This window comes from Phoxinus phoxinus (genome assembly GCF_949152265.1).
Source record: "Phoxinus phoxinus genome assembly, chromosome: 2".
In the NCBI taxonomy this organism is placed as follows: domain Eukaryota; kingdom Metazoa; phylum Chordata; class Actinopteri; order Cypriniformes; family Leuciscidae; genus Phoxinus; species Phoxinus phoxinus.
The window spans coordinates 46,834,654-46,860,329 of record NC_136877.1 but is presented as its reverse complement, the minus strand read 5'-3'; the positions used below and the strand labels follow the sequence as shown (position 1 = coordinate 46,860,329).

Below are 25,676 nucleotides of genomic sequence, written 5' to 3'. Positions count from 1 at the left end.
CGCCATCCCCGAAAAGCCAAGCCAATGTTGATTCTTGTTTTATTACGAGCTCTGTCTTTGTCTCTTTTTGCCAGCAGTTTGAGATTTAGCGGCTCCATGTCAACCTTTCTCGCTCGTTGTAAAACTAACCTCTGCCACTCACAGACCAGACATACATCAAAGTAGCCAGAGAAACTTCTCTATTTATGGATATGATGAGACACGCACGGGCGAGGGACGCATGTACGCAATTTCCCTCGAAAACCATCCCGACAGCTCTAAAATATAAACACTTTTATAATAGGCTTACCATAGTGAAGACAAAACTATTTTTTTGGGAAGATGTATTGATGATTTATTCATTATTTAAATTTTGTTAATGTTGTGTACATAGTGTAACTTTAAATATCTGCATTAAATCTCTCTCTGTCTGTCTCACAGCTCCTGGAGCGTGTCAGTTTTGTTTCCTTCTCTCTACACGGGCGGGTGGTCTGGGCATCAACTTGGCCACTGCGGACACAGTCGTCATCTTTGACTCTGACTGGAATCCCCACAATGACATTCAGGTACATCAGATATTCACTTTACTTGTGTCACACTTGGCGGTTTTGTTCCGGCTATTTTCTTTGTAGATTTACATCTAGTGGACAGGGAAACTCTTAATAGCATCTGTGAGGTTTCAAAGCTAAACATATTTTATTAAGCTTAATGTAGCAGTTTTCTAAGTCGTCTTGAATATTGCCTCTTTCTCTCAGGCCTTCAGTCGAGCTCACCGCATTGGTCAGGCCAATAAAGTGATGATTTACCGGTTTGTGACCCGGGCTTCGGTCGAGGAACGAATCACTCAGGTGGCCAAAAGGAAGATGATGCTCACACACTTGGTGGTGCGGCCCGGTCTGGGCTCAAAAGCCGGATCCATGTCTAAGCAAGAGCTGGACGACATCCTCAAGTTTGGCACTGAGGAGCTTTTCAAGGATGAGATTGAGGGTGAGATTGATAAGATAAATCAGTTTGAATGAACCTAGGAATCAACAAACTCTCTGTAACTCATGATTGTGCCCAACATGTCCGCTCTGAATGACCAAAAAACACTTTGTTGTACTGAAGGTTCACCTGTGTGTTTCTTTTTTCAGCAGGGGACAATAAGGATGATGACGGCAGTGTAATTCACTACGACAACGCCGCCATCGAGCGTCTGCTAGACCGCAGCCAGGATGCCACAGATGACTCTGACATGCAGAACATGAACGAGTATCTGAGCTCCTTCAAGGTGGCCCAGTACAATGTCAGAGAAGATGACAAGGTAGGAGACCTTTTGAGCAGTATCAAATAGTGGGACTGTTAAAGTGCTCCTGTTATGCTTTTTTAAATATTACCTTTCATGCAGTGTGTAATATCGCTGATTGTAAATGTAAAAGGTCTGCAAAGTTTTAAAGATCAAAGTGCACGACAAATAAAGTGATCGTCTCCTAAAATAAATAATTGTTTCTGAACTGTTGAAACGAGTCGTCGGTAATTCCAGTCTCTCTTCCTGTTACAAACCTACGAAATGCATAATGCCAGTCTATGGTGTTCATTGGTTGCCTGTGAACAACATCTACTTTGACCCTCAAACACTGTTGATGAGACTGGAAGAGTTTGATGCACTTCAAAAGAACGAGGACTCTTGCTGGAATTGATACATAAAAAACCAACGGTGTCATTCGTATCACTGTGTATCAAGAGCTGAGCAAGATCCGGAGCTAAAATTCAGATTGGCGTTTTGTTTCTAACACACGCTCGCACTGGCACTCGGAAAGGAGAAGTTTAGAGAGACTGAATCTTCGAATGTACCGTTTCAGACTTTTCGTTTCAAGAAATTAGGTTATATGCAATGTACATTATGCGAAACTCTTACTGAGCGTTTTTCCCAGAGGCTAGCATATTTTTCCAATTGTTTTCAATGGGGACGCTGTGGTTTTAGGCACTGAGCGGTCGCTGAGAGTTGAAAAGTGTTAAACTTTGTCCGTGTCAAGTCAAGTCAAGTCATCTTCATTTATATAGTGCTTTTAACAATGTAGATTGTTTCAAAGCTGCTTTACAGAGATAAACGTATAATTTAAGGTAACAGATTGTTTTGGCTTTATAGCGGTTCTTGAATAATGTTATTTTCCAACTAAAGTTAGTTTTGATTGATTCACTTCCATCGAAAGGATGATTTGTTATTAAATTAGAGCCCGCTAAGACGACACCATTCTCTCTACACAGACTTTAAACGCGAACCTGTGATAAACACTCATGTGCGCATCAAGAATTAATTTAATAGTTATGTGCGTTTTAATATATGTGTGCATGTTTGTAATTCCCTACAAACCAAGCCTAAACAAACTGCTTGTCCTGCCTATAAATTTGATGCAGAATATTATTTTATCACTACGGGGTAGATACGTGAATTTTCCACAATGCTTTATCTGTAGAGTGTCATAGGAAGCAAAGCATCTCTCTCAACTGAAAAAAAACACAGCGCTGCCGAAGTGAACGCTTAGCTAAAAATGCTTTGGTGGACACATGGCCTAAGATTGGATGTAAATGGGACAATTTTTGACATATGGTAAGAGTATACTGCTATAAAAGTATTGTGGATAGCATATTGCTGATTAAATTCTTGCAAGAATTTAATAAGAAATGTTTGAGTTCTTTTGATATCTCTGACTTTTAGAGGTGTTGAGTGTGTTGGGATCTCTTTACTATAGTGGATATTGGAGATTATTGGGCTCTTTTTTTCAAGAGAAACATGTGATAAGCAGGAGTCTTGGGGCCAGATTTACTAAACGGGGCGAATTAACGTGAGAGCGTAATTCTAAAAAAGTGCCGATGGGAGTGTAGTTCTGCGCGTGATCTACTGACAATGTGCAAATTAAAAAACAGACGCAGCTGATAATTTCCATAATGACCAACACAATCTACCAAGAGCAGCACAATTTAGCATCTGGTTTAAGACATGCTTTTTTTGGGGCATTAAATTATGGCGCAAATACCAGTAAATTGACTCGCGCAAACCTTAAATGATTGATTTAAATACTCACCTTCCATACATTTTGCATCTTAAAGAGAAACCTCTACAAATGCATATGCAATAAGGTCAGTCACAAAAATAACCCTGTCCACGCCGTTTAAGCGGTCATTTTTCACTTTAGTAAATCCTGACAATAGTTTTTTAACGGCAAAAGATGGTTTGCACTGGTGTAAGCTGTTAGTAAATCTGGCCCTTGGTCTCTGTTTGCTCTTTATTAAATCTTTTTGGTCTCCATGAGAAACAAATACAAAAATGAAAATAAACAACTAAAGAAAATATTAAGGAGATCTCACTTGAATTGTGTCTCCAGATAGAAGAGATCGAGAGAGAGATCATTAAGCAGGAAGAGAACGTGGATCCTGATTACTGGGAGAAGCTCTTGAGGCATCACTACGAACAGCAGCAGGAAGATCTGGCCCGCAATCTTGGCAAAGGAAAGAGAGTCCGCAAACAGGTCAACTACAATGACGCAGCTCAGGAGGACCAAGGTACAATCCATCACTTCCTACAGATTGAATTTCAATAATGTCTTAGTGTTTGGTATGTCGCATTTTACACTTAAGTAGCAATGTTTCCATCAACCTATTTTTATGCACATTTTGGGATATCGCATCAAAACCACTGAATTTAAATTCTAAAAATGCGAATAAAAAAACGTATTATTGAGGTGGATATACTTTTTATCTGATAAGAATACATTAGTTTAATCTATGATGGAAACACATTTAATACATAAATAAAATCCTTTGATGCACAACAAAAAACTTACGTGACTTTGCCTCAACTGTGGATGTGATTGATAACTGATGACTAACCAGTGGATCAATTTAATCTCAAAAGCATCTCAAATGTTGGTTTGATCATTTCTGAAATGCTTGAGATTAGTTTTAATTCCCTCCCTGAAGCGTCTCACATGACTGCGTTCACAATCACCAACATCCGAACACAACATGATAATTTTATTAGTAACCCATAAATTCTGAAATATTTCTAATATTTTATGTCCGTCATGGTTTAAAGTGGAGCTTGAATCCCAGATTTTCAGTGTGGTCTCAGACTTTTGGACCCCACTGTATTCTAATTAGCCCATTCTTCTTGCCTTTTATTACAACAAACCATGTTTATGCTTGTCATATAAATGCAGCATATTATCTCTTTTAAATCTCCGAAATTACATCTTGTAGCAGTTTCATTCTCGGCATGTGGTTTACTACTTTACTTTTGATTGAGTGGGAAAGAAAAAGCATATCCCACACACTGCTGCTTCGGTCAGGTTAGAACAGCCACATGCAGTTGACTCAAAAACAGCAACATCCACAACACCCAGGGGATGCCGAAGTGTGGCAGCTTTTCATTTATGTGTCAAAAAGAGACAAACAAAATGGTCTGGAAAAAGACAAATAACAGAAGGTTTTCTCCAGAAAGGAACAATATAGAATTTATGGTTTCGCAGTGGCGCTTATGGCTGCATAATTACAGTGATAACTAAGATAAACTGTGAGTACACATACTTTTCTTTGTGTATCCAAGCATCCTGACTTGCAAGGTTGTAATGTTGCGGCATACCCTCTGCAGAATATATCGCAAATCCAATCCACTGGGCTTTTTTAAAATTTGAGAGTTGCCTGTGCTTCACTAATTGACTTTTGTGGGGTTTCATTTTTTTTGTTTTGTTTAAGCAGCCCTTTGTTTTCCTGTAGGGCTAAATCATTCTCGTTGACAGTGGAATTTGAATAGAATGTGTGTGGATGGTTATAAGTGGAGATACAGAACATTTTGTCACTAAAGAGGCAAATCTGAAATAATCAAATCTGTCTTTTTTTCCACTGTTGGAGAGAGTTGCCAAACTGATATATTATATTTTGCTTGGGTTTATTTGAGGATTCCGGTGCATGTAAATTGTTTGACCACGGCTGAACACACTCTGTACTATGGTTTGAATTTAGTGTTCATTACCGACGTGCTCTTTTCTATATGCTGTTGCAGAGTGGCATGCTGACATTTCAGATAACCAATCAGAATACTCTGTGGGCTCAGAGGAGGAGGATGAGGACTTTGATGAGAGACCTGAGGGTGAGAAACGCACTGACACACTCTTACTGCCCATTCCCACATTGTTTATGGACTCGATCTACTCCATCTATGTTTTGATCATCGTTCTGAATCCGATCTAGATGTAGTCTTTGACAAAAACGTGATTTTTTCACGGGGAATTTGTTAAAAATAACAATCCAAATACCAAAAACCAAGAAACTCAAAACTAGTGAACATGTAACAGGTAGGGGTTGAACAACTTTACAAATGTTTTTAAGTTGACATTTATGTGATTAAAGTTGAGTCAATATCTGATTACGTCATTAACGAACAAATAAGTCTGAAGCTCGAGGCTGTGTTGGATATGTTGACAATACATTTCTGCAAATGATTCTGTGTGCTGTGCGCTTTTGATGTGTGAGCTACGTATGTGTGTGCGATACAATGCAGCATGCATTAGTTTAGAACAGTGTTTAACTTACGTGTACAATAAGCTGTTTAAAACGTGCATTCACCCGATCAGTTTTGAGCATCTAGATGGTATAATCAAACCTATCTTGTGAAGACAAGACAACAACAGTATTGCAAACCCCTCCATGTTGCAGTTGTTGTTTTTGGCGTATGTCTACGAATGCGATACCATTGCCATAGAATCCAACTCAGAAATTCCAGAAAATGCAAGAGCGGCATGGACACACAAATCGGATCTGAACAGTTGCGATACACAATTTGACACACAAATCGGATCTGAACAGTTGCGATACACAATTTGACACACAAATCGGATCTGAACAGTTGCGATACACAATTTGACACACAAATCGGATCTGAACAGTTGCGATACACAATTTGACACACAAATCGGATCTGGACAGTTGCGATACACAATTTGACACACAAATCGGATCTGAACAGTTGCGATACACAATTTGACACACAAATCGGATCTGAACAGTTGCGATACACAATTTGACACACAAATCGGATCTGAACAGTTGCGATACACAATTTGACACACAAATCGGATCTGAACAGTTGCGATACACAATTTCACACACAAATCGGATCTGAACTGTTGCGATACCCAATTTCACACACAAATCGGATCTGAACAGTTGCGATACAGAATTTGACACACAAATCGGATCTGGACAGTTGCGATACAGAATTTGACACACAAATCGGATCTGGACAGTTGCGATACAGAATTTGACACACAAATCGGATCTGGACAGTTGCGATACACAATTTGACACACAAATCGGATCTGAACAGTTGCGATACACAATTTCACACACAAATCGGATCTGAACAGTTGCGATACACAGTTGACACACAAATCGGATCTGGACAGTTGCGATACCCAATTTCACACACAAATCGGATCTGAACAGTTGCGATACACATTTTGACACACAAATCGGATCTGGACAGTTGCGATACAGAATTTGACACACAAATCGGATCTGGACAGTTGCGATACACAATTTCACACACAAATCGGATCTGAACAGTTGCGATACACAATTTGACACACAAATCGGATCTGAACAGTTGCGATACACAATTTGACACACAAATCGGATCTGAACAGTTGCGATACACAATTTGACACACAAATCGGATCTGAACAGTTGCGATACACAATTTGACACACAAATCGGATCTGAACAGTTGCGATACACAATTTGACACACAAATCGGATCTGAACAGTTGCGATACACAATTTGACACACAAATCGGATCTGAACAGTTGCGATACACAATTTCACACACAAATCGGATCTGAACAGTTGCGATACACAATTTGACACACAAATCGGATCTGAACAGTTGCGATACACAATTTCACACACAAATCGGATCTGAACAGTTGCGATACACAATTTCACACACAAATCGGATCTGGACAGTTGCGATACACAATTTCACACACAAATCGGATCTGGACAGTTGCGATACACAATTTGACACACAAATCGGATCTGAACAGTTGCGATACACAATTTGAACAGTCAATACTTTTAGATCAGATTCCAATCGGATATACAAGTTATCGGATTTGGACTGACAGTGTTAACATAGCCTTAGAAACACCCTAGCTTAATGGCAGTGAGTTTGCACATACAAGCATGTACAAATCTAGTCATAACTACTACACCCCACCCCTACACCTCTTTTGGCACCTTTTAGACTTTAATTGTAATTTTTTTGTCCATGTGTGTCCCTTTTGGTACTGTATTGGGACGTCTTGTAGTTTTGTCAGGTTTTGCTATTCTTTTGGAGGCATATTCACAGTTTATGTATTGCAGCTGTTCAGGATAATGTATCCTTCCTGTGCTGTAACCCTGTTTCCTGGTGCTGGCTCGGTGAGATGGACATGTTGAACTGATATCTTGGCTGACTCTCCTCTCCCCCCCGTCCAGGTCGCAGACAGTCACGCAGGCAGCTCAGAAACGAAAAGGATAAACCACTTCCACCCCTGTTGGCCAGAGTGGGTGGCAACATTGAGGTATCGCTTATTTATTTTTGTCTAGTTTTTCTTTATTTGTTCGTTTGTTTTGGCACAGCTATTGCAAATGGCCATATAAAGACATCCTTGTGCTTAGTGTAAAATCAACATAAGCCCATTGGTCACAGTTTAATGTGGATAATAGTGTATTTTCCCAGTGTTTGCTTATCTATCTGGCCAGTATATACAGCGTCTCTGGATGTGTGCCTCTCATAATTAAATTGACTGACACACAGCTGGAGATAACTGGGCTAAATTTTTTCCAGTTTTGAGAATTGCCCAGTAATATTTCATGATGGCAATAAATCCATGTCTGTTTTTCATATGAGGTCTGATTAGATTAAAACAATTTACATAAATGTTGAATCTGCGGTCCTCTGCTTAATCGTGTGTCTGTGTGTGTTGGTCAGGTATTGGGCTTTAACACGCGTCAGAGAAAAGCCTTCCTGAATGCCGTCATGCGTTGGGGGATGCCCGCTCAGGACGCCTTCACCTGCCAGTGGCTCGTGCGAGACCTCCGCGGCAAGAGCGAGAAAGAGTTCAAGTAGGACTTTCTTTACCAGTAGATGTGTTTGGAATATGTAATTGACCGTTCGCAAAGACCCGCCCCCCTTAGTTACTGTTGCTATGTCCGACAAGCTACGCCGCTCTCACACACACCATGTTCTCACGCAGTGAAAAACACATCGCGGAGCAGAGAGGAGACTGACAACGAGCTGACAGACCAGGTTACTTTTCGGTTACTTTTGATATTAAACATATTAAACATAGTCTCACCTTTCAAATTTGGTCATTTTTTAAAAAGAAATTTAAACAATAAATAACGTTTTGTGGCTCTTTAATGACAGATCGCTGTAGAGCCTCAGGTAAAGCTGCTCGTGAACCGATCATCTCTTCCTTCTAGTTTATTTATAGCATCAAATAAACATGAATGAACATAAGAAGGAATGTTGTTTTAACCGCAGAAAGGCATCAGTCCACTCCGCTTTTTCAAGTTCAAATCCTCCCATGTTAATCTACTAACTCTCCTGACTGCTTTGTCGGACAAAATGGCGGATGGCGAAGTATGATTGGTCAGATCACCTGTCAATCAAGCTCCCCGCGAAGGGTCAATTATCAAGTGTAGTGTCAGTTCAGGTCACGTTACTCAAGCTCGCATCAGCTTACTCTCAGCTGATCCACGTCTACCTATAGGAATACGACGCCTATCACTGTATACATATATAAGCTCCTTCAGTATTATCAGCAGCTTTTCTCAGGAGGTCATTACCCTCCTCCCTCCCCAGCTCCACCTCTCGTCAGTCAGGATTTGGCATTCGGATTCCCCTTCGAATCAGACTAAATTCTCGAATTATGTTGTACATTAAAATTAATTATTGATATCTGCAATACATTCATGTTGGTTTTGTGCTGTTTACCCTAAGAGGGGTTATTGCTGCTCTCATCCGTGATCCTGGATGGATGCGCACAGAACAGAACCATACCGCAACAAACCAAACTGTATGCTAACTGTCAATCGTATGTGACGATAGTGGTCCTGACAGAATGATGTGTAAACTTCAGACTTGGGTTCTGCTAAGTAAACGTCATTTTTCTTTCTTTGTTTCTCTGGCAGGGCGTACGTATCTCTCTTCATGAGGCACCTCTGTGAGCCGGTGGCTGACGGATCGGAGACGTTCGCTGACGGTGTCCCGCGCGAGGGGCTCTGCAGGCAGCCGGTTCTCACACGTATAGGGGTCATGTCTCTGGTTAAGAAAAAGGTCAGTGTGGGTCTGCCGCGTGTAAAATGTGAATTGTTGTCCATTTTGAGAGCAAAGATGGAGTTGGTGATACAGAAAACATCTCAATATTGGAAATATTTCAGTTTTGAACCATGAAGGTGAGCCAAAGTAGATCACACTAGCAATGTGAAACTTTATGCGAGAGTTATGCCGGTGAAGAAGTCTCAAACCCTAGTCAATTATTCACTACAGAAAGTGAAAGTAAAAAACTGACCAAACTGGCCACTTGACGCGGCATTAACGGCGTTAATATCATATTCTCTCAGAGACAACGAGAGATGAATCTACTTATGTAACATATGTGACCCAGGCATTTTTATTTCCATTTCTCGATTTCTACATTAAAAAACACCTTCAAAACGATGTATGACAAAAAAATGAATGAGCTACACTTGTCTGAAGCACCAGTCGTCAAGAAATGAGCAGAAAATCCCCCAGCAATTTCTCATGGATTATTAAAACAAAGGAAAGATTTAGGAAGGTAAACCTCTGTGGAAACAAACAAATAAAGATCATTTTAATTTTAAATTTAATTGCTATTTGGAGCATTACGGGATCGCTGGATGAGGGCTTAATGAACTAATTTTTGTGAAAACCTCCAATGCAACCAAACTTGACATATTTCACTTGTTTTGCCTGTAGCTCGAAATTAGCCTGTGTATTACCGCCTCTTTTTGCCAGCACGGGTCTCATATGCGGATAACACTATATAACTGTCTTAATATTTCTCAGATATTTCTCTTGTGGCCAATACATAGAGAAAAAATGAGAAGAGAAGTATTTTGTGTTAAACCAGTTGTTTTTGAAAGCCTATTAAAGATTTTATTATTATAGCATAATAAAGATGTTATTATATAATTCATTGCATAATAGATTTAAATGTTTTTAAAAGGTTTTTAATGAGTAAGCTAATCTATCTAATCTTATTATCCTCGCATTGCGTTGGTTATGCGCTATGAATTATGGTTGGGAAAATGAATTGTAATATTAATTTAATAATAATAATAATAGTAATAGATATAATCGTCTATCGGTACAACAAGTCCTTTTAAAAAAAAGAAACAAATGTTTTTATTCAGCAAAAGTACACTAAAGTTGAATATACAGTAAAGAGTTTTACATTGTTGCAAAAAATAAATGCTAAAATAAACATATAAAAATAAAAGCTACATTTCAAATGAAACTTTTTATTTAAAAAATCCTACAAAAATGTATCAAGGTTTCCACACAAATATTAAGCAGCGCCACAGTTTTCATCATTGATAGACTGCACTAATGGCTGCTGGAAATACAGCTTTTCCATTACAGGAATAGATTACATTTTAAAATATATTAGTAAGATTGTAATAATATTTCATAGTATTACTGTTCTGACTGTATTTTGATTAGATAAAAGCAGGCTTGGTGAGCATAAGAGACTTATGTCAAAAACATACAAATATCTTAACGACCCCAAACTTTTGACCGGTAATATATTGTCTTGATACTGATATTTTAATGGTGCTTGATAAAACCCTCCTGGATGAGCTTAAATCCTCGCTGCTACAGCCATACACTTTCAGACAGACATCACTGGTCATGTCTCACTGCGTCATGTCTCGTGCTGTTTTTTAGGTGTTTCCTTCAAATCATACTTTTTCATATTTTCATACCTAGCTGTTTTTGGAAGCAAAACTGTCTTATTTAAACGGTCCGTATGAAATGTATATCTAAGCCAGCCTAATTAAATGTGCATGTCTTCTAGTTAAGACTAATTAGTCAACTAGAATAGCTCCTAGAATGAGCTTTTAATAACCTTTTATAACTCACAACAATGAATTAAAAGCATAAAATAAAAAGGTAACACTTTATTTGACAGTGTCTTTGTTACATATGTTACTTGTACTTACCATAGTAATAACAGTAAATTATTCATAATTAGATGCAACTAACCCTCAACCAAACCCTAATCCTACCCTAACCATATAGTAAGTACATGTAGTTAATTAATATTACTCAGTACTTAAATATATAATTACACTGTAACAATGACACCTTAAAATAAAATGTAACCAAAACAATTTTAAGATTTACTGTAGTTCCTATTTCATAGATAGATATACAGACAGACAGACAGACAGATTGATTGATTGATGCATGCTCTTGAGTTTTTGCTCTTGTTGAGCTGAAGTAAAAGTGCAGTAAAGTTTCTATTTTTGTGTGTAGGTGCAAGAGTTTGAGCACATTAACGGTAAATGGAGCATGCCTGAACTGAAGCCAGAGATTACTGTGGACTCCAAGAAATCTTCAAGAGCCTCTTCTCCTGCCATTAAGACAGACACTCCCACACCTGAACTGAGCTGTAATAACACACCGTGCACCTCCAAACCAGGTACAAACCCACCTGAAAAACCCTCACACGCAGAATCTCACACACACAGATACTTTACCTGCCGTGACCTGTTCCCACAGCCACTCCCTCTCCGCCCGACAAGACAGAGAAGAGCGCGAAAGAGGTGGAGAAAGATGAGAGCGAGTCCCAGGCAGAACCAGAAAGAGAGAGAGAGAAGGAAAAAGGAAAAGAAGGCAAGGAGGGGGAGAGTGTGGAAAGCACAGAACATGGAGAGGTAAGTGTGTGTGTGTGTGTGTGTGTGTGTGTGTGTGTGTGTGTGTGTGTGTGTGTGTGTGTGTGTGTGTGCTGCGTGTGTGTGTGCGTGTGGTTCAAGTAAACCCTACATTATAGGGACAAAATGTCCCCACGAAGATGCCAATATTTGAAATCCTTGTCCTTGTGGGGACCATTTTTTGGTCTACATTACAAAAAACAGCTTATAAATCATACTAAGTGATATTTTTTGAAAATGTAAAAATGCAGAAAGCTTTCTGTGATGCGTAGGTTTAGGGTTAGGGGTTGAATATACAGTTTGTACAGTATAAAAAACATGGAAACCCAACGTGTGTGTGTGTGTGTGTGTGTGTGTGTGTGTGTGTGTGTGTGTGTGTGTGTGTGTGTGTGTATGCGCGCGTGTGTGTGTGTGTGTGTGTGTGTGTGTGTGTGTTGGCTACATTTTGAGGACTAAATGCAAAACCTGAAATCACCATTGTGGAGACCATCCAACAATCCACAAGGAAAACGCATACTAAATAATGACTTTTGATGCTTGTGTGATGGTTAGGTTTACGTTTAGGGGTTGTTAAATGTCATCTCAGAATAAAAACAATAGAAGAATATAAAATCTCCAGCATGATAAACTGTGGCAGGGATTATTTTATTGCACAGGTTTTGCAAAACACTACTACAAACTTGTCGGTATAAATCTAGTGTTTCAGAAAGTGTGTGAGAGAGCATGTGTGTATGTTTGCTTTGGTTTGGTTTGGCTTGCTTTGCTTTTGGTTCTTCAGACAAGCTGCTTTTAGTGGTGGCTTTAATGATCTGTTAAGAATTAAATAATGTAATAATGTTTTTCAAAAGTTTGGGGTCTGTAAGATCATTTTATGTGATTGAAAGAAATCTCATGTTCACCAGAGCTGCATTTTTCACATGATCCTCCAGAAATCATTATAATATTCTGATTTGCTGCTTTTTAAGAAACATGCACTGTTATTAATTTAGAAAACAGCTGTGCTGCTACTTAATATTTTTGCGAAATACAGTTTTCGTTTGGTAACATTTTAAAGGTTTTTACTGTATCTTTTTGATCAGCTTAATGCATCCTTGCTGAATAAAAATAATTATTTCATTCAAACAAAATCTCCATACTCCATAGTTTATAATGGTAGTATATTAAAGTAAAAATGAACAAGTACAACTTGTCAGTACCAGTGCAAATTTAAACATTTCACACCCTAAGTACAAATATTTGACCTTGATCAGACTATATAACAGCTTTTGTTTATACTTACAGGTGAAACTCGAAAAATTTGAATATTGTGCAAAAGTTCATTTATTTAAGTAATTCAGCTTAAAAGTTGAAACTAATATATTATATAGACTCATTACATGCAAAGTGAGATATTTCAAGCCTTTATTTGTGATAATTTTGATGATTTTGGCTTACAGCTTATGAAAACCTTTTCACAATATTCTAATTTTGAATTTGGGGTTTTCATAATCTGTGAGTCATAATCATCAAAATTATCACAAATAAAGGCTTGAAATATCTCACTTTGCATGTAATGAGTCTATATAATATATTAGTTTCACCTTTTAAGTTGAATTACTGAAATAAATAAACTTTTGCACAATATTCTAATTTTTCAAGTTTCACCTGTAAAAGGCATATTCACCCAAATATGATTTTGCCTTCTGTCTTCATTGACTCACTCTCATGTGGAACATAGAAGATGTTTCGAGAAACGTGTCGTTGTATTTTTGTCAGTGGAAATCAGCGGGCACCAAAATTGTTTGGCTACCAAGATTCTTCAAAATATCTTCTTTTATGTTCTGCAGAAGAAAAAGTCAAAGATTTGGGACAACACAAGGGCGAATAAATGATGACGATCCACAGATCCTGATGGAAATCTAAAGTCCCAAATCTCTAACAATCTTTTGCAAAGTGGGTGTTTCAACCACATGCAAAGCACTTTTGGTTATTTTCAGCTAAATTTGAACAAATCTAATATAAAACAGCTCTGCTCCAGGATGGATCCCTGAAGAAGCAGGAAGCAAACAGTCCCAAATCCTGCATTAGTGACTGTCCTTAGCAGAACATCTGCTATAATGTAATGAAATAAACATCTGTTTTAATATAATGAGATATTTATGATTTATTTGTTGCTTGGTACAACATTATTTTGTCAGGATGCAGCTTTTGAATGGCTGTAAATGGCTTTTCCGGGGTGCCTAAAGAAGCTGGAAGTACCGCTGCGAGTGTTTGTTTGTAGACTTCAACTTCATGTAAAGACATGAGAAAAGTCAAATAAAGAGTGTTTCTTTCTCTTCTTCCAGACTTCCACCACTGTGGAAGAGGGTGAGAAAGATCCCGCAATCAGTGAAAAAGCTCAGACATCTGAAAGTCCAACCAGAGCATCCGATGACTCAAAAACGAAAGAAAATCCTGACATTTCTCAGTCTTCTCCGAAAGGAAAGAGTGAGAAAGAAAAGCAAGACGAGGAGAGCACTGAAAAGGACGCCTCCCCAGAGAAAACGTCTGATTCCCCGTCCATTAAAGATGAGAGCAGAGGTACCAGTGGCAGAAACTGGTGAAATCGGATTGGCTGATTGGCCGGCCGTTCAATTTATTGTGAGTCGAGGGCTGATTGTTGTCTGTCATTACAGAGGCTAAAGGGGACAAGGGAGAGAAAAGAGAGAAGACTGGAGAAGAGAAAGAGAAGAGTGAAGTGACGTCTCCTACAGAAACAACAGAAAAGAAAGAGAAGTTGGATCAATCTTCTGATGTCAAAAAAGGTGAATGTTACAATGCTACTCTTTCTTTCTTAGCATTTTGTATGTTTCAAAGTGGCATAGAGAAGAGTAAAAACGACCTAATCAAAGGCGTTTGTACAGTCTGTGTCACAAAAACTGAGTAAGTGCATCCAATTACTAAATGAAACATTTTTTTTGTCTTTTTCCTTTCTTCCATCGGGACACAGAGGAGGTGAAGGGTGAAAGGGATGCTGGGAAGGAGGGCAGAGGACAGAGGGAGGACGTGCCTAAAGGTAACGGCAAACCCACCGAGCGCCCACGGTTTATGTTCAACATCGCAGATGGAGGATTCACAGGTAAACTCAACCATTGGGTTGTTTAAAGCTGCTGTGTGGCGTTTAGTCTGTGTTGAAATACTTTTAATCTGCCATCTCAATGTGTACTTTATTTAAACTTTAGTGTCAATTACCTGAGCTATTAAATTATGTGAGTGAATAATCATATTAAAGGGGTGGTTGTTTATGATTTCACTTTTCTAACTTTAGTTAGTGTGTAATGTTGCTGTTTGAGGATAAACAACATCTGCAAAGTTACGAAGCTCAAAGCAAAGGAAGATATTTGCTTTTAAAGAAATTGCTTTTTAAGGACTACAACAAACGGCTGGTAGCGACTACACGACATTCCTCCCGGGTTAGTGACATCACCAACCCTAAAATTAACATACACTCACACACCAGACACACGTCAAAGTAACCGGAGACACTTCTCTCTATTCTCTCTATTGACTCATGATTGACTTGATGATGGTTAAATTTAGTTAATTTTGAACAAAGAAAGTTACATAGTATACCTTTCACTTTATGTTGTAAACAGTAGGGCTTAAGAAAGCATATTTTTCAAATATTAAATATAGTTCTGTTAAACCTTCAAATGGCAAAATATATTATAAAATGTACTTCAAGTGGCAAGACAATATTTACAAAAACATTTTTTGGGACAATATAAATTTGTCATTGAAAATATATTTGCTAATATTTTTTTTATACGTTGTTTATATAAGTAAGCTTAGCAAAATACATTAATATAATATCAATAAATTTTTGAGCATCTATGTTAGCTATGAAAATCTATATTTTTTGCGGTATGGGCAAGACCACTCTATTATGAGCTGTGATGTCAATGGCAAAATAAACATTTCATGCTTTTAAGAGCCTTCCAACAACATCTATTATATAATAAAATTTAGCTTGAAAAAAAAAAGGTCAGATTACACAGCTAATGTTGAAAGGCCGTCAATGGAGAAAGGTGCTGTTTTCCTTCTGATGGTGCAATTATGGCATCTTCCAGTAGGGGCCAACAGGACCGTGTTTAGAAACAACATTCTTTCATTTCTGTTTGGTGTCTTTAATAGCACAGCAATGACACCCTGCAGCTTACAGATGCACTTTTGATATTCATATTTATTTGATAATTGATATACATATTGCTAGTTCAATAGCTCTATTCTAACTCCTACATCTTGACCTTTATCCATGCGTATCCTTCGTACATCACGCTAGTTAATTTTTTGGCAAGTGTTAACAAGCACAGTAACATGCGCCAGGTAATTGTGTCGACATCATGTAAAGCTGCTCACTCATGTAAAGGGAAGCTTGTGCTTTTATGATAAAGGATCAGTGTGTTGTTGAGTAACGTGACAGTGTGGTTACATTGTGAAGGAGCAGTTCAGCTTCTCTGAGCTTCCGCTGAGCGGTTTTACCAGGAACGGCAAGCAGTGATTTCATCTGTCAGTGGTTTACAAAGACTTCCCTTAGATTATTTTCCATCGTTCACCATTGATTATTTCCTAAAAATGACTTGTGTTGAAATCCGAAAACCTATGATTTCATGCATTCTGCTTATATTCATGGTCAATCAGTATGTAAATGTACACTCGTGTGTTTATGTTTCGTGTGCAGATACTGTGTAAGTGCATGCATCTGTATTTCTCTGCCAGACTAATACTATGAATAATTGGTGTGTGGTGAGGGTGGATACTGTAATGGGACTATTGGGAATATAAAGGGAGAGTTCAGGAGTAGGTGCGCCATTTCCTATTACAAAATCTGAGTTTTTTTTTTTTAAAGATGAGTGTAATGACCAACACACTGAACTGTCTAATATGATTCATCACCTGACTAAGATCATCAGGGGGATGGTCACTTGAAAAACATTGAATTTGGGTTTGTTTTTCCCAGAGATTCATAAAATGCCATAAAATCATCGGCTTATCAGCATCAGCCATCATTTTTTAACGACTTTTTATTTTATTTTTTATTCTGCCCAAATACCAGATAGTAGATACTCAAATCCAACACCTGTCATCTCAACAACCCTTAGTTAGCAAGCTACGCTAGTGGTCATTCTCCGGTTTATTATTTCTTCGATTTTTTCCCAGCCACAGTCGCTATAAATAGTTTCAGTTCCCAGAAGCAAATCACTTTGCGTAGTTTAATTTACAACTTTAAAAGAGAACAACTAAACATCAAGGGGTTTATACTTACTGTAGCTATAAACATTTCACCAGCGTCGATAAAACATTTCAAGCAAACACTAAGCATACAGCCTGCACTCTGCACAAATCATTTAGTTTATAGCTAGATAAGCACGATTTATACGCTTGCTTGCCTTGTTGTTGGGGGATTGTTGCGTTTTGTTTATTTACTCGTCAGCAGGTATAAACGGATGGTAACTGATATCTGGCCGTGTTGTCGTGTTTTTCTCTTTTGCACAGAGCTTCACACTCTTTGGCAGAACGAGGAGCGGGCGGCCATTTCATCAGGCAAGATCAATGAGATCTGGCACCGGCGACACGACTTCTGGCTGCTGGCAGGCATCGTGTGGTATCCTTGGAGATAGGCTGCTGTCACCGTAGAAACAATCCAGTTCCATTAATGCATATTTATACTGCGTTTGCTAAATGAACAGTTTGTTTAGAGCTCAAAGCCAAGAAGAACAAAGCAATAAAATGAGATTGAGTTCCTACAAATACATTCATATTGCTTTAGCGAACACTACAGACAGCTAAATTGTTTTTTTCTTCTTCATTGAAAATAAAGATCTTTACACTTAAACAATGTTCTCAGGGTTCCTACGAGGTTTGGAAAAGTATGGTATTTGATTTTGAGAAATTTCCAGGTTCAGTTTTATAAAATATAACATTTCAACAACAAAAAAAAGTATCATACAAGCAGTGTGTTTTCATGACAAAAGTTTAGTGATTGTTTAGTGGTTGTCGAACATTCAAGGCACACAATTTCATGTTTGTCTTTATTATAAACTTGACTTGTTTGTCTCTTTTGAACGAATGTGTGTATGCCACTCAAACCAGCAACAGATAAAGGAGCAAACGATCATCTCAGGCGCTGTTTACTCCTGGTATTAAGATGAGTTTTGGTCGATCGGATAAAGGGTGGACGACGCTAAATACGGGTGTAAACGGGGTCTAAAACATTTTAAGCTTGTCCAGAGGTAGTCGAAAATGTATTCGGCCAGATTGCTTTCGTAGTCTAAATGCTCATGTGATCGAATGTGTTCAAACAGCCACAAAAGACCGTCTACTCTCCACTACTGACCTAATGCGTAACATTATGGGAAGCGCTGGCCAGGCAGGGTTTAAACTTAGTCGGCTGAAGACTCAAGACTCAAAAACGTACCAAGCACAATGTTCTCTCATCATTCCTGATTTCTAACACACACTCAGCGTTCGGCTGGTCTTGTGACTGTCAGAGTAGAAACTAAAGCTGATGCTCTCCGTGTGTTTTTCCGTCGTCTCCTAATATCTGTAAAAGCCCACACATTTACACGCCTATAGACCCTCTCCTCGAAGAAATCAGAACAGAAGTGGTTGAAAGTGGACAAAAGAGACGGCTTAAAACACCAGGTGTGAACGGGAAGTGTCTAATCTATTTGTGATCCGATCGACTAAAACGTATCTTAATCCCAGGTGTAAACGGGCTCAATCAGACTGTACAGAATCAAAACCGATGTCTTAATATACGCAGGTTTTTTAACGCTTATGGTTCCTTATATAATTTAAGTGCATGTTATCACTTTGATAAAACCAATGAAAAGGACAGAAAATTAAAATATTAATAGATGACTGTTATATACCAAATATAATGCAAAAAAAAAAAATGCTGTATGAGCCATTTATGTTGTTACATATAGTCTATAGACATCTACAGAGAGCTTGAGTCTGGGGAAGTATGCAATTGAGAAGGAAGATGTGTAGAAACCCTGAAATTGTGGTTTGACCCTTGACCTGTTGAAGCCATGGCTATGCCCGGTGGCAGGACATTCAGAACGACCCTCAGTTCGCCATCATCAACGAACCTTTCAAAACCCAAGCCAACAAGGGAAACTTCTTAGAGATGAAGAACAAGTTCCTGGCCAGACGGTTTAAGGTACGCTGTAAATAAAGAATATAACTTTTTTGTATAGTTTTTTTGTTTGTTGTGATATCCGTGGTCGAGTTTAATTTCGTTTTACTGTGGCTTCTGTAGTCATTTTACACGTTTCTTTTCTTGCGTTGTGGTAGGACATTGTTTGAAAAGCTGCTTCTTTTGTTCAGTCATTTGTATGATAATGATACTTGTCTTGCTTTGGCATGCTTCTTTCTCTACCTTTTGTTCTGCTGTTTGTCTGACTCCTGCCTGAAGATTTTATCTCTACATGTCGATGCGTCGCAAACACAAAACCTGAATATGCTGACACTCGTTCTTGTGAAACAACCCTGCCTCTCGTTGTTTTTCCTGTTTTTCTTTTCATCACATGTTTCATATCCTTTTCTCTACATCCTCCTTTTTCTTTTCTCAGCCTCCCTTGCTCTCTTTCTCTCGCTCTGTCTTTCTCTTCTTCTCTTACATAATCCCGTATGCGTTGAGCAACCTGAGAGCCGCTGTTATTCCAGTGGAACTTCTTTTAATTGGAAGCTGGTGCTTTCTCATGCTCGTAAATCACTGGAGTGGTTTATCGTTCCAGACGTAATTCTTCTGTCAATTCTGGTCAATTTCTTAAATTCCCTTTTATTTTGTGACCTATTTTCCTCCGTGTTTCGCTCTCCCTCGATCCAGCTCTGTGTTCTCAATCTTTGTCTTTTTTTAACGTACCCTTTGTGCTCTCTCAGCCTCTTCCCTCTTTCACACATGATGCCTTTTTCCATTGTCTTTTCCTCACTTTGTCTTTTTTTGAGACTATTTTTGCGCTAACCTGATGTAATGAAAAGGAAAAGCTACACCACCATTCAAATGTTTATAGTCAGCGGGGTTTGACATTAACACCCGCCAAATGCGTGTGTATTTCAGCAGTGGCGTGTAACGCAGTCACTCCTACTAGCCATATTGGCGGGTTGAATTTTATATCGAGTATATTTACATTTTTCAATTGTAGTCTTTTATAAAGGCATCTGAAATAATAAACTAAGTGCGGTACTATACGGTTATCCGGACCACATGTGTGTCTTGTATAGTCCGTATCCCTGATTGGTCTTAACCCCAGTGTTTAGGGACGGGGTTAGGGGTAGGCCATCGTGTGGTCCGGATAACCGTATAGTACCCTAAGTGCAATGTAGTGTTGTCAAAAACATCAATGTTTCGATACATATCGATACTGAAATATCTGAAACTCTTACAATACTAATTTTCCACAGAATAGAAACACGATACCAGCTGCGATTTCTCTCTCTCTCATCTCTCCGACAGAGAGTTACACACAAACCCGCCTCTCCTCACTCACTCTCACTCACTGATTTAGGGCTCGAATTTCGGTGTGGGATTGCGCGTATTGTGCATACTTTTGCTCAATCCCACAGATTTTGTGCTCAGACCCAAAGTGCAGCACATAAAGCCGCCTCTCAGCACTAAATTCAGTTATTTTTCGCTGGTTATTGCGCTTAAACAGTCAAATACACACAATGTCAAAATGCCGGTCTTGGTGAGTATTCATGTAAACACAGTCAGCTATGTTTTAAGTGAACGTAAGATGTTGAGAAAGAAAATGCATGTGAAACAGTATAATGGATCCATAGGCGTCGATTTCGTTATTGAGTCATTTTGTACCCACCACCTTTTTAGGGTTGCTAGTAGGGCTGTAACGATACACCAAACCCACGATTCGGTTCGTATCACGATTTTTGACCCACAATTCGGTTCGTATCACGATTTTTGACCCACAATTCGGTTTGTTACACGATTTTTGACCCACAATTTGGTTCGTTTCACGATTTTTGACCCACAATTCGGTTCGTATCACGATTTTTGTCCCCCAATTTGGTTCGTATCACGATTTTTGACCCACGATTCGGTTCGTATCACGATTTTTGACCCACAATTCGGTTTGTTACACGATTTTTGACCCACAATTTGGTTCGTTTCACGATTTTTGACCCACAATTCGGTTCGTATCACGATTTTTGTCCCCCAATTTGGTTCGTATCACGATTTTTGACCCACAATTCGGTTCGTATCACGATTTTTGACCCCCAATTTGGTTCGTATCACGATTTTTGACCCACAATTCGGTTCGTATCACGATTTTTGTCCCCCAATTTGGTTCGTATCACGATTTTTGACCCACAATTCGGTTCGTATCACGATTTTTGACCCCCAATTTGGTTCGTATCACGATTTTTGACCCACAATTCGGTTCGTATCACGATTTTTGACCCACAATTCGGTTTGTAACACGATTTTTGACCCACAATTTGGTTCGTATCACGATTTTTGACCCACAATTCGGTTCGTATCACGATTTTTGACCCCCAATTTGGTTCGTATCACGATTTTTGACCCACAATTCGGTTCGTATCACGATTTTTGAGCCCCAATTCGGTTTGTATCACGATTTTTGACCCACAATTCGGTTCGTATCACGATTTTTGTCCCCCAATTCGGTTTGTATCACGATTTTTTGGGGGGGATTAAAAAAATAAATAAATCTCCATGTTTTCGGTGCTGATGCAGTGGTGACCCGTTCATCTAACATGTAAGGGTGGCGCTGCCAATAAAGCACCTAAAAGCTGTCACAAAGAACCGGCAAAAGTAATGATTATGAATATGTCAAATATAGCAAGGAGACATTTTAATTGTTTATTAATAAACAAGTGTTTTCTGTGTCGGCTGCAAAGATCAAGGTGACGATGTTGACGATGTTGATCTTCGCAGTGAACGCGGCAGAGAGAAATGCATATTTCATACGGATTACATAGTTTTCTTTCATTTTGAATTGTTCTGTTTAAAAGTATGATTTCAAGCGTTCTGTAGATAATAGATAGATATATTTCTCAGGTCTGTGAGGCAAGTAGGCTGAGTTTCTTTCGGTTAAAAAAACTAAATTCACTTTAAAGAAAGGCTTTGTGCTTTCTGTTTGAGGTCTCTGTGAAAGTTTTAAAGCAGTCTTTTAGTGCCGAGCTGTCACGACCGTAACAGTTTTTTCCTCATAAATGCGAACACGAAAAATAAAATGAATATTTTATGTTCTGTGGAGAGCATAGTAGATTGGAGAGCTTACATTAGTAGGTAAGCTACAGGAAATCGTCTTTCAAAACATGACCTGTGCGAAAGAGAAAACAAATGAATGCGTCATTGTACCCAGCACATTTCAAACCAAACTGACGCCCATGAATGGATCCGTGCATCAGGTCTTAAAGTGACAGCAGCCTAATAAACCTACTGCAAAATTATGAGATAAAAAATATCTATATGGATGTTTTTCCATATAGCATCGATGTCAAAATTGTGGCTGGTGAAAATGCAGAGGGGCTAGTCACTTTTGAAATCCACGAGCCACAGTAGCTGGTGAGCAAAAAGGTTAATGTCAAGCCCTGATAGTCAGTAAGATTTATTTATTTTAATTTTTTTCTGGCAAGGGTGCATCAAATTAATCAAAAGTGAAAGTAAAGACATTTATTATGTTGCAAATATTTCTATTTAAAATAAATGCTGTTTTTTTACTTTCTATTCACCAAAAGAATCCCAGTTTTCACAAATATATTAAGCAGAACAACTGTTTTCTATCCTGTTTTTGTCCCTCTCTTTGAAACACTCCGTATTGATGGGCGTGTTGCATTGAAGACTTGGAAGTAAACGCCCACTGCTATGATTGGGTAACAGTTTTGCATTTTAAAATAATTTTCAACGCCATTATGTTTACGAAAATGTTGAAAAAACTTGGTTGAAAAATGGCAACCAGTGACATTCAGCCATACATAAAAGTTTGAGTACTTGGAGTAGACAAAGGATAACTTACGGTGTTTAATTTAAACAAATTATGAATGAATGAACGTTGTTTGTCGCACTGTCGTTCTTATATTAATCGTTCATTGTTTTCAGTAAAGTTTCAAACGATAGACAAAGCAATAGTGACACATGGTCAAAACACTGTTACTCACACTTGTGTGTTGCAACTTTACTGTCGGATCCAGTCGCCACTGCATCATCTTTTATTTTCAGTCTCTCAGAAAAGCTGTGTCGAACTGTGTCTTGTTTAAAAACGAATCCGGAGGAAAATGAAGCATGTCTTACTGACCCGATCTGGAGCTTTCTTAATGTGAGGATCACAAGGAAGGCAATGCAAAGACTGTTTTTCCACAACCTGCCACTGCAAAATGTCTTGTAATGTCTCTATGGTTTTGTTGCTGGAGTAATCCTGTGTTTGCGTCTGTCCCGTATTTACGTCGACACGACATGTGGGAATCGGTGGGGGGGCTCAAGAGGCAATGGTGTAGTAGTAAGCGTTGATGTTCTTCTGAAGAGGCGGTCTTTTGCTGCTCTATGGCATAATAATGTGACCAAATGAGCTTGGTTTCAATCAAAGCTGTTTTTGGACTAACAAGGAAGTTTTGAGTTCTGAAACTTACAATATATTTTTATAGTACAATGACCTTGTATATGACAAAAGATCAATGAAAGCTTATAATATACACTCTAAAAAGCCATTGGGTTCAATTTTTAAATTGCATTTTTGATCCAACGGTTGGGTTTGTCCATATTTGACCCAAAATTGGGTTAAAACAACCCAGCATTTTTTAGAGTGTAGATGTGTTTAAATCATTTTTAGCAGCAGTGCTTTATTTAGCATCCCGGCAGCTTTTATACATTCATGACTTCCGAAGCACCAGTTTAGTAAACATACATGTTGTTTTACACATCTTTACATCTTTCTCTCAGTTGCTGGAGCAGGCCCTGGTGATAGAGGAGCAGTTGCGTCGGGCTGCGTACCTCAACATGACCCAGGACCCGACTCACCCGGCCATGGCCCTGAACGCCCGCTTTGCCGAGGTTGAATGTCTAGCCGAGTCACATCAGCATCTCAGCAAGGAGTCGCTTGCTGGAAACAAACCCGCCAATGCTGTCTTGCATAAGGGTAAGGAAAGAGTGTGTGTGATTTATCTCGTAAATATCTTTTAATGAGAAGTGATGTATCAGAGGGAATATGTTTGTGTGTAACTCAGACAAGGTTTGCTGGCGTCTTGAGAGTCCGATAAAGGGCTTCTGGGTAGATCCAGCGGGACCAGTGTTCCCGCCAGCTCTGATATGGGAACAGTTCAAGAACACAAGGCACTTTTAATATGTCCTGGAGTTTTCTCAAACGTGTTGTTTAAACTGTAGCGATAAACCATTTATTGGATACCAGTTTACTTGGCATGTCCCTCTTATGATTGCCTGCAATTGCTGAGAGAACTGCCAGTAAACTTCACTTTTGACAATCAGAATCAATTGTATCACTTTTAGTTCGCTTTCTGAAACTTGGATCGGTTTTTAAAGCTGATATTGATAAAAAGGTGCATATTTTCATACGTGTTTCAAAACAAGTTTGATTTATGCTGTAAACTATTATAGTATTTATTCATATTTTCAATTAACTGTTATTTTTATATGTTTAGTGTTCTGTTTAAGTCTTAGTATTTTTGTAGTTGTAATTTTAGTTTTGGGGTGTTTTATATTTCTATTTTCTACCTGTTTACTTTCTTGATATATGTTCCTGTTCTTATTTATTAGTACATGTTGTTATTTTAAAAAAGTCTTCATAAAGGTTGTAAGTGAACAGTTTATAAATAGTATTTAGTCTCTTAGCAATAACACTTCAGTGGGTTAGGGTTAGGGTTAGGCTTTTTAACTTTAATAACAAATCCTGTCTGCTCCTTTTAGTTTCTGCAACTTGGCATGTTGTAATAATGGACATTTTTGTAGTTCTTAACCAACTGGAGGAGCTTCTGAGTGACATGAAGGCAGACGTAACGCGGCTCCCGGCCACACTCTCCCGAGTCCCGCCGATCACGGCCCGCCTGCAGATGTCGGAGAGAAGCATCCTCAGCAGACTGGCCAACAAAGGCAACGAGACACACACCCCGCCGGTAAACACGCAAACACATATGAATATACATATTCACATTAAAGGGGGGGGGGGGGGGGGGGTATAATGCCCTTTTTAAAAGATGTAAAATAAGTCTCTGATGTCCCCAGAGTGTGTATGTGAAGTTTTAGCTCAAAATACCCCACAGATATTTTATATAGCATGTTAAAAATGTCACATTTTGAGTGTGATGCAAATGAGCTGCTGCTCCCAGCATAGGGGGCGGAGCTTCAACAGCTTGTGTGTGTTAGCAGCTCCGATTACCTCACACAGACACTTTCTAAGTGATCTTATAACCCACTGACAACTCTTAAATAACTGGTGTGTAAATAATGCAATACTTCATTTAGAAATTATAAATTGATCATTAATAAAGTATGAAAATACAATTATTAAACACATTATAGATATGCTTTTAAATCAAGTATAAAGCATTTATAGCTGTATTTATAAACTGCTTATTAATGTCTATTAATGCTTTATAAATGAATCAATTAAAGGATAATTCCGGTATTTAACACCTTGAGTCTATATTGTAGTTTGTTTTGGATGAACAAGAGTGGTGGACAACATTTTTT

The 25,676-nt window shown here is 38.5% G+C and overlaps 1 protein-coding gene across 4 annotated transcripts in view; it reads left to right on the top strand.

Moving 5' to 3' along the window:
- The window catches only part of chd3 (chromodomain helicase DNA binding protein 3), a 76,645-nt gene that overhangs the window by 33,451 nt on the left and 17,518 nt on the right, over positions 1–25,676 (top strand). For 2 of the 4 annotated variants that reach the window (XM_079585611.1, XM_079585609.1), the window contains exons 22-38: positions 421–545; positions 735–966; positions 1,116–1,282; positions 3,345–3,522; positions 5,021–5,107; positions 7,496–7,581; positions 7,992–8,125; positions 9,197–9,341; positions 11,568–11,733; positions 11,814–11,968; positions 14,290–14,524; positions 14,620–14,748; positions 14,934–15,062; positions 17,480–17,588; positions 19,019–19,151; positions 23,913–24,108; positions 24,936–25,099. In XM_079585611.1, the coding sequence (XP_079441737.1) occupies positions 421–545; positions 735–966; positions 1,116–1,282; positions 3,345–3,522; positions 5,021–5,107; positions 7,496–7,581; positions 7,992–8,125; positions 9,197–9,341; positions 11,568–11,733; positions 11,814–11,968; positions 14,290–14,524; positions 14,620–14,748; positions 14,934–15,062; positions 17,480–17,588; positions 19,019–19,151; positions 23,913–24,108; positions 24,936–25,099 (2,570 nt within the window). Of the gene's footprint in view, positions 1–420; positions 546–734; positions 967–1,112; positions 1,283–3,344; positions 3,523–5,020; positions 5,108–7,495; positions 7,582–7,991; positions 8,126–9,196; positions 9,342–11,567; positions 11,734–11,813; positions 11,969–14,289; positions 14,525–14,619; positions 14,749–14,933; positions 15,063–17,479; positions 17,589–19,018; positions 19,152–23,912; positions 24,109–24,935; positions 25,100–25,676 lie in introns of all 4 variants that reach the window. The other 2 variants (XM_079585610.1, XM_079585608.1) reach the window with 1 other exon arrangement.